We start from the raw sequence: 13,989 nt of genomic DNA, 5'->3' as shown, positions 1-13,989 counted from the left end.
CTTTGTACATTAGTTGTTTCCACTGTTGAAAGGAAAAGTGTTCACGCCTGTGCCTCTGTGCCATGCAGTGTGCCCACACTCCGCACAAACCCTTGCTTGGATATGCGCCTAATTCTTGTGTCTGCAGTTTACAGCCCACGGTTTATAAACTGAGGAGACGGATTGCAAAACCGTGTTTTTAGTACACCGAAGGTAGTGGGAGGGAGTGTCTGTTGTGAGTTTAGGATGTCAGCCAGAGATGTGCGTGTATGTGAGTGTGTGTAAGTGAGTGAGTGAGTAAGACTACTGCATGCTGAACAGAGGGTCACCGAAAGAAGGATCTGAAGTGCCGGTGCTTTGGCTACAAAAACCTGCCAAACTGATCCGAAACCTGCACAATTTATCCACACTCCCAAAATCATTTTTGCCCGCAAAATAGATTGCAAACCCCCCCAATCTGCTGGCTGCACTGCTTAACTGGATGTCGCAGCAAGGGATATGCTAATATTCAAGAATTGTTGGCTATGGTATCGGATCATATTTTTTTGTGGATCGGATCGGGACATCCCTAGTATTTGTTTTGAGTATTCTCCCCATTGGAAGCAATCTTATTTGCTTATCCCACCTCTTGTTATGTCTAAGTTAATAAACACCTGTTTCAAACATGATAAAAAAGAAAAGAAAAGTTGACTGTAAAAGAGTTACTACAAAATCAGAAAACACTTACTTGATCCTGAGCAACACGGTTGCATAGAGAAGGAATTGATCTGGGTTGCGCCGAGTTGTTGTGCGAATCCGCAACAATGATGTTAGTAGCTCGTGCAAACTCAATGTGCGTGTTCTGCTATTGGATCCTCCACAGTTTGATATGTTTTGGATGCATCATATGTTTCTGGAGTGCACTTTCTGTAAAGCTGCTTTGAAACAATATGTATTGTGAAAAGCGCTATACAAATAAACTTGAATTGAATTGGATTTAATCTTCCCACCAGTGTGCTCTGCCCAAGGCCACTTTATTTCACAACGATATATTTAATTTAAATTGTATTTTTTAATGATTACCACATTCGCTGCTATCTGAATCATGTTTGCGTCTCAGAGCTGATTCTACAAGCAGTGCTCCTCTCACGCGCCATTCACAGTTTAATGGCGCGTGAGATGCAGTTGATAAAATTACATCAAATATACATTTGACAACTGAAACTAACTCTGAGGAATCGCGGATTTCATATTTATGTAAAAATAAACAAAATATATTATCTTACTCACTATTTCACCTTAGATCCAGCTGCTGTGGTGTTCACTTAAGCGCTGCAAATCTTCTTTGATGTAAACTGCGTTAATTTGGCGCGAATGTGTGTGTAATTTGGCACCAATGTGTATACCTTGCAATACCAATTCCCACCTACAAGGGGACTGTTCCGAGTATACACAGACACATCATGGTTGAGGACAGTGTTTGTAAAGGTTATAAAAGAGGTAGGGTGAAGAAATGAGTTGGCTGATGACAGCTCAATCACATTTATTTATATTGCCAGTTAAGTTGAAAACCCGCCACAGGGTGTCTGGTAAGGGACTGGTCAGTAGATGTCCGATATTTGGGAATAACCCGTTTATTTGTCACCACATCAACTCGGATTATAAAGCAGTTGTCCTTATCAAGGTGTATAAGTAGGTGTGGCTTTTTTTTTGCATTGACGCACAACACCCATGAAATGAACAAACTAAATGTTATTTACAACAGCAAAGTTCAGCTTTAGCGCTCCGACAGAATCAACTCTCAACTTCACACTGCGCACTGTGGGTGGGATGTTCGCATGCACGTAGTTCAGCGGACGCTGATAGGCTGCTATGCTGTAGGCCGTGCGACAATCAATCTCGGAAAAGAAAAAAGATTTAAGTCAGAAGACATATTACTAGTAATGGCCTTTTTAACATAGGGAGTGTCGTAACACTGAAATAAAAACATTAATTAACAAAAGTAATAATAAAGAAAACACACAAGCATTACTTTTTTATTTATTATTAGAAGTCAATAATTATTACAATAAAAAAATGAAAATTGGTCTCATAAACCACATATGCCAACACACACACACACACACACACACACACACGAAGATTGAACTATTCTAAGTCTAGTGTCTCCAGGTTATAATGTGGATCATCCCTCAGATCCTTTAGCAGCTTCACTCCTGAGTCTCCTAGATTATTCCCAGACAAAATCAGTTCTCTCAGGTGTGAGGGGTTTGATCTCAGAGTTGAAGCCAGAGCAACACAACCTTCATCTGTGACACCACAATCACTCAACCTGTAGAGAACAATGACACACATTAAGCCTATATCCAGAGATAAGCATGACACTTAAACGATAAATAACATAATGCTATCAATATGAAATTTATAAGTTACATCAATTTATGGAATTGAATATAGGCATACAGTTTGAACAGTATACAAAACATTATTTCTGTAATTACCCATAAAACATGGAAACCCAACGTGTGTGTGTGTGTGAGTGCTTGATGTGTTAGTAAACATTTCAAGGAACGTGTGTGTGCGTTTGTGTGTTAGGGCTGGGAGAACCATATGAGCGCTAATCATATGCTGAGAGAGAGATAAGAAGTAGAGCTGCAAGATTCATTTTTAAAATACTGTGATCTCCATTCAAACAATCTTCTACAAACAATCTTCTTCCAATTCCTCTGTCTATTAAACCTTTGACAAAATAATATTGCAACATTCAAACCTGTGTTGCCGCTCAAAAATAACACAAAATAAACAAAGTAAATATATATTTGACTGATGGCATTATTATTATTTTTCAAGTTTTCTATAAATATGGTGATATATTGTTATCCTGTCTTATTTTGACCATGATAATCCTGTAGTGATAAATCTAATATGGTGTCAGTCCTGGTTCAGGTGAAACACACACACCACTTCCCTCTTTTCAGCTGCACACACACATTTAGAGAAAATGCTCACGCTTTTGCAAGGGTCTGTTTGCTCAAGCATTTCAAGGCAATTTGATTGACACCAAACATTTGTGCTTTAAAACCCCTCTTCACTGTATCCTGCATCTGTTGTCTGGTTTGTAGTTCGTCCGGTTTATTTAACTTCTGGTTTTACTGTGTTTTGTGAGATAATAATATAGTGAGATGTAAATGTTCCTCTTCAGGGAGACTCCTCACCGCTGTCTTCTACCGCCGGCAGGATCTGACGGTTCAAGCAGGAATCTGTCGCTGAACCACCGAATGGGGCTTACGCCAAACATATATTCTATACACTATTTACACATTAATCTTTAATCACTCAGAGTGATTAAGAGTCTTTATGGTAGAGATTATCTTACCATAGTCTCTCCAGTTTACAGTGAGGATTCACCAGCATATAAGAAAGCTGCTTCACTCCTGAGTCTCCTAGTTTATTCCCAGACAGATCCAGATATCTCAGGAGTGAGGTGTTTGATCTCAGAGCTGAAGCCAGAGCAACACAACCTTCATCTGTGACTCCACACTTAAACAACCTGTAGAGAACAATGAAACACATTAAGCCTATATCTAGAGATATCAAAATAAAGATGAAAAACTGCACTCTCTAGTTACATCTCATATTTTTTTATCCCATGTCCACACAGACGCATTTCAGCCATCATCAGTGTTTTGGCTGAAACGCGTCTGTGTGGACATGGCATAAATAAGTATGAGATATAACTAGAGAGTGCGACTTTTCATTTTGATTTCTTTTTCATTACTCGCTCGCATAGACGTTTTGGGAATTGAGTGCGCCTGTCTTCAGCACTATATCCAGAGATAAACATAACACGTTAATATGAAATACATTTCCAATTTAGGGCCTCTTTGGTCAAACGTCAGTAACCTCCACATGTTGTCAGTGATGCGAGCGCAAGCTCTTGCTTTCTCCTGCCATCTGTCTCTCTCGCTGCGTCTCCCCTGTTCAGTGAATGGCTGAGAGGAGCAGCGGCTTGTTCTTCTGTTAACCCCTAAAGGTCGGCAAACGTGCCGGCGCGTTTTGGCAGATTTTTTTCACATAGCAGAAAAATAGACTTAATATACTCCATCATTTCTGGTCATACAGAGTTAAGAAATATTTAAAAATAAACTGTTAAATGTCTACTATTTTATGTGGCCACCTACAATCGAAATAAAACATTATGCTTTTGTAAAATAAAGAGAATAAACATAGTGTGTGTTCTGCCTCTTCATCTCCATGAACTTTTTTTCTGGAGCACGTCTCTAAACTTAAACAAAAGTCAGCGAATACTATGCAACCAGGCTTGAGCAATATATGTTTATAATCATTTCAATTTGTACTTTTAAATGATCTTAATTAAAACTAAAATAAATATTCTCTGTTTATTGTAATCTATATAAAAAGATAGAGATGTCAGCTGTGCTCATGATCGTTCTGACAGCTCATTATTTTCCTAATGTGACACGCCCACGGAGAGCGCGCTCAATTAAAACGCAAACGATCTGAAGGAACACATTGAGACTGTAAACGCCCACATAAACACAGTAAACACTTATTCAGATACTCAGATTAATGAACTGCGGAGTCTTCAGAGGCTGCGAGGAATAATCCATCGGACATTTACCTCAGAACAAGTGCTGGTTTATTTTCACCTCGAGGAGCAAGGAGCTGAGAATTTTGTAAGTGTTTTATTCTTGTGCTTTGTTCTAATCATGATCAATGTTCCCTCTAAGCTGCGCTTGTGTATGTAAACAAATATGTAAACAAATTGAAGCATTTAAACTGATATATTATATCACTTCAAATACACCAATTCTTCTTTTTTATATTATACTATATTACAACTCTAAATAAAGAATCTCACAAAGATATTGTTTAGGTTATATTAGGCCTATATTTTATTATAATATAAGCCTAAATAAAGACTCTCACAAAGATATTGTTTAGGTTATATTAGGCCTATATTTTATTATATTATAAGCCTAAATAAAGAATCTCACAAGGGTGTTGTTTAGGGCTCATTGCCATTAAAAAGTTTGAAACCCTTGCTAAAGAAAATATTGGAAATTCATAAAGAATAAACAATCATTTAACTTTGATGGTTTAAATATGAATCGGGTGTCTGGGTGTGTGAACGAAAGAACGCACAGATGGATAGCCTACTGTTACAGATGAAATAGATTATTAAAGTTTTTACTATAAAAAAGATATCAAATAAGCTTTAGAAAGTTTCTGCTCATTTGTTAAATATAAAGTGTTTTGTCAAAAATAAACTAATCAACTGTTATACAATGCAAGCTAATGCAATGCACATATCAAAATAATGAATCCTTAACTTTGAAATATGTATTATAAAATGTAAATGGCCTACTTTAAAAATAATACTTTATATGGAAAAATCTTCTTTTCAAGATGTTTCCAACTCTAACTTTGAACCAATTCTACACAATGGCCCATATAACCTATTTGACCAGGATTTGTTTCCAGGTATGACTAAAAATGTTTTTTGACTGTCATTTATATTTAGATTTTATACACACACATATATATATATATATATATATATATATATATATATATATATATATATATATATATATAGGACAACTTACATATATATTGAAAATTACATATAAAATTGAAAGGAGAACATATATATATATATATCCTTTCAATTTTTTCTTGTGTGCACACCTGAATGAAAGGCTCATTATTGTGCATGTCTGTGTCTCTCTCAGGTGAGAATAATCTAATTATTCATGATGGGGCTGGCCTGTTCACGCCTATTCGCATATTGCCTTGGCAAACAAAAAATATTTTTCACAATATAACCCAATTCACAGATTTATGTGAATGATTTGGCAGGATGATTTTCAGACCATTTTGAAGAAAAAAACTCTAGGCGACAACATCCATTAGTCAAAAGTCTTGTGGACGCATATTTAGTATGTGTTTTGTGGCCTTATTTCAGAAACTTTCATTTTTTGTTTTTTTTTTCAATAAAAAACAACGCATAAACAATATTCTCTCAAAAATACAAACATGTACACACATGTTGCTCACATATTATGGTAGCCCTGTTTCTGCTAAATAGAGTGTAATTTCACCTGTGCCATTAATATGTTTATAAGTAGGGTTGAGAACCGAGATTGTGTTTTTGAAAAAATACCGGAACCGTGCAAAATTCCTAAATTTCGGTTGCTAAAACAGTTCTTCTGGTGCGATATGAGGGCGAAGTCCTGGGAGTAGATTATCCTTTAGCGTCTCACCTCAAGGCGCAAACAGAGAGAGAGTAGAGCTGCATAATTAATCTTTAAAAGATTTTGATTCAAACACCTACGCCATCTTATTCCTAAATGACAAAAACTTCACCACTGAAGTTGCGATTGCTTTCACACGCGCTGCATTTAATGTAAACAAACACGCGCGCGCTGAGTCACGTACATTCAAATCTGTTTGCGCTGAGAGAGAGAGAGAGAGAGAGCAGTTGTCGATATGAAACTGCTTTATAATCACACAGTATCAATATTTATGTTACACATATTGAAATGATTAACGTTACAGAAGTAGTGAGATTATAGTTTGAGTAAACATTGACGGTAGTATTTAAAACGCAGTCCGTAACTTTTTTGTGTTCAGAATTTACGAAATGTATACAATGAGCGAGTGCAACATAAATGCTTTTTTTCAAACCGTGTTTTTGTCTTATCTTGAATCACTACGTAAAGCCTGTAATAAGCATTAATACTCCGACTTGTTTAGACTGGATGGCGGATCACAGCCGCTGCGGAATAGCCCAATGCCTGCGTGACTCGTCATGGACATAAACAGAGAGAAGTAGCTCCGGCAACTATGTTCTTCCGCAAGACGCATGCACTGCAGTTCTGTTTATTAACGGCTATTTAGGGCCGATATATCCAGTAATAATGCAATAATTAAAGTCTTTATGAATCAACAATTCAAACCGTTTTTAAAAATAATCTGTTCTACACACATATGTGTGTTAAAGCATATTCTACCCCTTCTGAGAGGGTGTCACTGTTGGAGATACAATAAAGAAGAGGTCCTAAATTATTCTAAAGAATGCAGAATTTTTTAATTTCCTTTTTATTTTCTTTTATTTTTTGCAAAGATTGATTAATAATATGTTGAATTTGTTTACATTACCAGTCTGTTAAACTCATTTTTCAAGTACTATAAGAAATAAACACAAAAGGGATTGTGGATTTTTCTCTTACTAATATTTTTAATTGAATGGGAACCGGAACCGGAATCGTTTGGCAGAACCGGATCGGAACCGGAAAATTTCTCACGATTCCCAACCCTATTTATGAGCAACTGAAAAAAGCACAAATGTCACAGCATGTCAAAACATCTCAAGGACCCCAAAAACACCTTGGACCCCAGAGGGTTAAACGCACGGCCACTGACACAGTGTTTTTCAATGACTTCTCACTCATCTGTTTCTCTTTTGTTTTATATTTAAAGAATTTAGTTTGAAAGTTTTAATTCCCTTTCTTTTCTTGTGCTTATTACTTGTAATACTCACTATCACAGAGGTTTAGTTCATCCAGTTCCCGTACTCTCAATTCAGATAATTTTACACATATAAAAAAGGTAGTCATTCACTATATCAGTTTCTTGTTCTATTGTCTGACAAAAAGGAGAAGGAAATTAGAACATCTTTATTGCACAATCGGCTATTTTATATTATATTAAAATACAGAATGTGAGCATGAATTTAGAGAGAAAACATAAGGCAGAACGCAAGTATGACGCGATTACATAATTAATATGCTAATTGAGGTATGACGTAATCTAGTGTCTTTTAGGGAAGGCGCTTGCTACTCTCCTTTAAAACAGTTGGCAACACTGAACTGAATGCCACTGAAAAGCCCTCGCACTACTCATATGCTGTAGAGTTGTCATGAATCGGCTCATACTTGTATCAATATTTCTGTGATACAATAGTTCAAATTATAGTTTTTAAATTAAATTGTAATAAAAGTTTAAAGTTCAAATATAAACACTGATGTCTACAGTAGTGATCAATATAGAGTAAATCAGCTTTTGATAGATACTTGGCACTTAAAACAACGCATTTATCAATTACACTGTTTCTCCACTAGCTGGGGACAAATGACTGTTAAAAAATGTATTTATTATTTTATATTCAAGAGAATGAAGTACTGTATGATGCTTCTGAAATTAAACTCTGAAAGATGTGATGAATTGTTTTGGTAAATATGACTCATCTTATTCATCATGTACAGTCTGTATAAGTGTATAATTTAACTTTTCCCCATAGTCTAGTGTTAAAAACAAATCACAATAGATTGCAATATTGAATCGCAATTACATATCGTATCGACAACCAATAAATTGTATATAATCTCTAAATACATTAATTACAGCTTATATATTATTATATATGCCGGTTTATATAACTGTTGGGTTTACTGTGTTTTGTGGGATAATAATATAGTGAGATGTAAATGTTCCTCTTCAGGGAGACTCCTCACCGCTGTCTTCTACCGCCGGCAGGATCTGATGGTTCAAGCAGGAATCTGTCGCTCAACCACCGGATGGGGCTTACGCCAAACATACTGGATATTGTATAAACTAACTTATTCACTCAGAGTCTTTATGGTAGAGATGATCTTACCTAAGTTCCTCCAGTTTACAGTGAGGATTCGCCAGTATATAAGAAAGCTGCTTCACTCCTGATTCTCCTAGTTTATTCCCAGACAGATCCAGTTCTCTCAGGTGTGAGGTGTTTGATCTCAGAGCTGAAGCCAGAGCAACACAACCTTCATCTGTGATACCACAATCATCCAACCTGTAGAGAACAATGAAACACATTAAGCCTATATAAACATAACACTTAGAGATGCACCGATTACAATTTTCTAGGCCGATTCCGATTTTTCACTGAGTTTGACGTGCCGATACCAATTTTAGCCAATTCCGATTTCATTTTTCTAACCACTTTACAGCACACACAAATATTAATTTTCTTTCTTCTCTTTAATAGAGCATTTTGCAAAGAACATTTCTATAAAATAGAACTACGGTCAATAAATTACTCCTGGTGTGGGAAATTCACACACATCTAAAGTACTGAGTTATGGAAGAAACATTTATTTCTTTTTATATCCAGTTTCTTACAAAAAAACTTGATATATTTAGCAAGTTAAACTTCTGTATGAAAACAGGTAATGGCAATAAAATAATATATAAATAACAAATAACATAAAATAAATATAGCCTTGCAATATAAAGATATTTCTCAAAACACACACACACAGGCCTATTGCAATGACTTGTAAATCAATGGCAAGTTTTATTTCGCAAACAGTTCTCTCATCTGACACATCCAGCCAGGCTAAACAACCGCTAAGCTCGGGCAAGTGGAGCAAGTGCAGGGAAACAATTGGGAAAGAGTCTTCATTTTCTTTTTTGACATACTTCAATTCTTTTTAAAACACACCAGACATGCAAATTCTGTGCATTTTGGGCACTTTTTGGGTAAAATCATTTTAAAAGTGTGCTTTCACTTTAATTGAGCGTGAGCAGAATAGACCCTGCGCTGAAACTCGCGCTTCACTGCTGCTCACGCGCTGCTTCCGGTGCTTCCCTCAGTCTCGGCTCCTCAGCGAAGAAATATATCTGCATGTTGCCGGCGTCCTCCTTTTATACCCACGAGGTAAGGCGGAGATACGCTATGCAATTTCTGCAGAGCCATGGCAATTCTGTGCCATTGGCTTGTTTTGTATACTCGAAGTCGAGCGAAACCCCATTCGTTGTCATCAGACGTAACGTCTACATTCCCAACTCAACCAAGACGTTCCCATGAAATAAAATTAGTCATACCGTTACACCACCTCTCCCATAGTAGAGATGACCTTACCCCATTATCTCCAGTTTACAGTGAGGATTCGCCAGTAGATCAGAAAGCTTCTTGATTCCTGATTCTCCTAGTTCATTCCCATACATATTCAGTTCTCTCAGGTGTGAGGGGTTTGATCTCAGAGCTGAAGTCAGAGCACCACAACCTTCATCTTTGACACCACAATCACTCAACCTGTAGAGAACAATGACACACATTAAGCCTATTTACAGAGATAAACATAACACTTAAACAATAAATAACTTAATAATGTCAATATGTAATGTATAGAAATACTCATAAGTTCACTTTGTTAAAATACATCAGTTAGGAATAAGTGATTGAATATTGAACATACAGTTTGTTCGGTATCATTTTTTCTATGGAAAGTCCCCATAAAACATGGACAACCAACGTGTATGTGGTTAATGTATTTGTAAACATTTTAAGGAATGTGTGTGTGTGTGTGTGTGTGTGTGTGTAAAAATTAAGGAAAATTTTTGTGTGTGCGCATGTTAGGGCTGGGAGAAAAAAAATCAATCGACCAAACTATCGTGATTCTTTATGTTTACGATTCCTGAATATTGAAGTTACAAGGCAATTAAGTAAGGCTGAGCTTTTCATTTCAACTATAGAGTACTAAAGTAACTCCAGCGCAGTGATTTGGTGAGGCTGCTATGAAACATTTATTATTATTATTTCTTTTTCTTTCACTTATGAATGTGTGATGATTTTTTTTTAAATTCGTTACATTGACTGTCACTTGATCAAAATTTTGGGAGAGTGGAACTATTATCAGCGCTGATTTATTTTATTTTATGAATGGGAGATGGGGGGGGGGGTGGAATGGGTGGGAAGGGAATGTTCAATCACCAATATTTTGCCTTATACCTGTTTTTTTGAATACATCTGTGGATATATGGAGATTTTTGGTTGTTATTATTTAAAACTAGATGTATAACACTGACAAGAGTTGATATTAGAGAGCAAAGCATGTATGAGTTTGATAAGGATCTGGACCCTGAAAGCCATGTAACAAATGCAAAATGTCATTTTTATGCGGACGATACCGTATTGTATTGTTCTGCTCCAGCCTTGACAAGTGCTATTGATGATCTGCAATCTGCTTTTAAAATTATTCAGCAAAATCTTCAGAAATTGAGACTTGTACTAAACCCAGATAAAACTAAAATGATGTAAACTAAATGATGTGACTAAAAAGTAATTGAACGAGTATCAGTCTATAAATATCTTGGTTTCCTTTTAGAAGAAAATTTGTCCTTCAAACAGCATATAGAGGGTCTAACAAAAAAAAACTAAGAGTAAAGTTGGGTTTCTATTATAGAAACAAAGGCTGTTTCTCTTTTAGTACGAGAAAAACACTTATACAAACTACATTCATGTCAGTGCTGGATTATGGTGATATTTTATACATGCATGCAAATAAATCTTCTTTGAAGATGCTAGATTCAGTATATCACGCAGCACTAAGATTTGTAACGAATTCCAGTTTCCGTACTCATCATTGTAGCTTGTATAAGAGTGTTGGTTGGCCATCTCTACACAATCGCAGGCTGGAGCACTGGTAAATGTTTCTTTTTAAGGCCATACTTTGTAAACTGCCTCCTTACTTATGCTCTCTTTTGATTATTAAAGTCACTAGGAAATGTAATCTTAGATCAAATGGACAAATCATGTATGAAATCCCACAAACGCGAACTGTTAAAGTTTTTGCACTGTTATCCTGGTATAAATTGCAAAATCAGCTAAAATTTGACTGTATTCCGACAATGACGCAATTTAAAAGGAGGATAAAGGACTATTTGAGTACTAGATGCACATGTATTGTTACTGAGAGCTGCTGGTGATTATGTTTGAGATTATATTATGATTCCAAAAATTTACTGTTTTTTTGTTGTTGTTTTTTTGTCTTTTCAAATGTTTATATGTATTTTTTAAATATGGAACTATTTATTCTGCTGTCTTGGCCAGGACTCCCTTGAAAAAGAGATTCTGAATCTCAATGGGACTATTTCCTGGTAAAATAAAGGTAAATAAATGGGTTGAATGAAATATGTGACATCTCTAAATATTATACTGATTATGAGTTTAATTTAAATGTTAATTCAAGGGACAGTTTGTCACTTGTTCATTTCAATATCAGAAGTCTTTATGCAAATTTCAATAAAATGAAGGATTACATCACTACATTTACAAGACGTTTCAAAATAATATCACTCTCTAAAACATGGATTAGCAATGAATAGGGTGTAGACTTTGAAATAGAAGGATACAAGCTTTACTACATCTATAGACCTTTTTCACAAAAACCGGAAATACGTAATCGTTGTGGAAACGGAGTTCCCGTCAACTGTCGACACATTAGAAAAACCTACTCTGGGAGGAGAAAATTGATCAGAGAGTCTTCAAAACTTCGAAAAAATGTAAACTTGTCATGGTCCAGTTGTTGATGACTTTGTAAAATGCTGTGGTGATGCTTGTCTGCAGCTGATGTATCTAAGACCAAAGATATGACTATTGATTTCAGAACTGAAGCTCATTCTTCCCGATATACGTTCATTAAAGGTAAGAAGGTGGAGTGTGTGGAAAGTTATTCATATTTAGGGAGTATTATTTACAATAAACTGCATTTTGATGTAAATACCAGAAAGAAGTCTGTCAGTTTTATTCAACAGTTATCCTGAATTTTTTGCACTGCTGTTGCTATAGAACGATCAAAGATGAAGAAAAAATATACAAATATTAATTTATCCCTTGTACACTCAGATTGTTAAATACTCAGAATGGTATATATTAATATTTTAAATTTATATGTAGCCCACTGTTGTGTGTTCTTATTTATATTGTGGTGTATTTTATGTGCTTATTCCACTGGATACAAATATCTTAATAAAGTTGAACATGAACTAACGTTAATTCAAAAATACACAAAACATAAAAAATAAACAAACAATGACGGCTTATTAGTGAATGGTGACATGAGAAGTACAGAAGATCACAGGATCAATAACATCCCGCCAGATTGCCTGAATCCAGTTCCTTCGAACTTCATCGACAGGGAACTGACGAGGGAAGGAATGAAAACGACAGGTATGGCTGCTTTTGGGAATAACCAAAAAGATCGGTACACAACAACTCTCACTAGTTGCCTTCGGCGCTATCTGTTATGAATGGAGCGGAAGAAGACTACCACGACAATTGCGTATTTCCGCTAGAGGTGGTGAAAAAAATCGATTTTCGATTAATCGCGATTATGTAATGGACGATTATGAATCGATTATTAAATTTTCAAAAATCGATTAAAAAAAAAAAAACATTATTTTATTTTCTAAAAAATTTTATACCGGAAGTTGAAGGTCGCGAACGCGCCTAGTTCCAATCGCATGTAACGGCAGCCAGAGCGAACATGTTTAAAATGGAAGAACCAGACACCAGCAATCAACCGATCTACCCCGCTTCATCTGGCCACAAAGCAAAGGTGTGGATTCATTTTGGTTTTTATGGCAGAAGCTCTAAACATGTTGATAGAACGCATGCCGTCTGTCGACATTGCCACACTAAACTGAAGTACTGCGGCAATACGAGCAACTTGAGGGCCCACATTTCCCGCTTTCATCCAGATGAGGCAGGGTGGGTTAATAAAGACGACCGCATGAAGCCCGTCATCCCACCGAATCAGCGCACTCTCCACGATGTGACAAAATTGGCCCCGGGCTCGGAGAGAGCTAAGAAAATCACAACGTCGATATCTTATTTTATAGCTAAAGATATGAGGCCATACAGCGTGGTTGAAAACCAAGGCTTCCGCTACATGGTCCACAGTATGGAGCCCAGGTATGTGATACCATCGCGGAGCTTTTTTTCACAGAAGTCGATTCCGACTCTTTACAAGGAGACAAAGTTTTTAGTGCAAGAGTCCCTCAAGTCTGCTCCCAGGGTAGCAATAACTTGCGATGCCTGGACCTCCAGAGCCACCGTCTCATATGTGACCGTTACAGCTCATCTTGTCAACAGTGAGTGGAAGCTAATGTCATACGTGCTTCAGACGAGAGCTATGGATGAAAGCCACACGGGCGCTAATATGTGTGAGTTTCTCAAAGCTG

At 36.4% G+C, this 13,989-nt stretch overlaps 2 protein-coding genes across 2 annotated transcripts in view; one reads left to right on the top strand and one right to left on the bottom strand.

The window, feature by feature from the left end:
- The window catches only part of LOC120480875 (uncharacterized), a 67,420-nt gene that overhangs the window by 16,959 nt on the left and 36,472 nt on the right, over positions 1-13,989 (top strand). The gene's annotated exons all lie outside the window — the stretch shown is intronic.
- Positions 2,030-13,989, bottom strand: part of LOC120481474 (protein NLRC3) — a 39,463-nt gene continuing 27,503 nt past the window's right edge. Inside the window, exons 7-10 of the mRNA XM_089126870.1 lie at positions 9,887-10,060; positions 8,642-8,815; positions 3,335-3,508; positions 2,030-2,290 (exon numbers count right to left, since the gene is read on the bottom strand). Of these exons, the coding sequence (XP_088982996.1) occupies positions 2,107-2,290; positions 3,335-3,508; positions 8,642-8,815; positions 9,887-10,060 (706 nt within the window). The 3' untranslated portion in view covers positions 2,030-2,106. The remainder of the gene's footprint in view (positions 2,291-3,334; positions 3,509-8,641; positions 8,816-9,886; positions 10,061-13,989) is intronic.

This window comes from Pimephales promelas, chromosome 24 (assembly GCF_988280905.1).
Source record: "Pimephales promelas chromosome 24, fPimPro1.hap1.1, whole genome shotgun sequence".
In the NCBI taxonomy this organism is placed as follows: domain Eukaryota; kingdom Metazoa; phylum Chordata; class Actinopteri; order Cypriniformes; family Leuciscidae; genus Pimephales; species Pimephales promelas.
The sequence above is the reverse complement of the archived record's forward strand: the minus strand, read 5'-3'. Positions and strand labels throughout refer to the sequence as shown.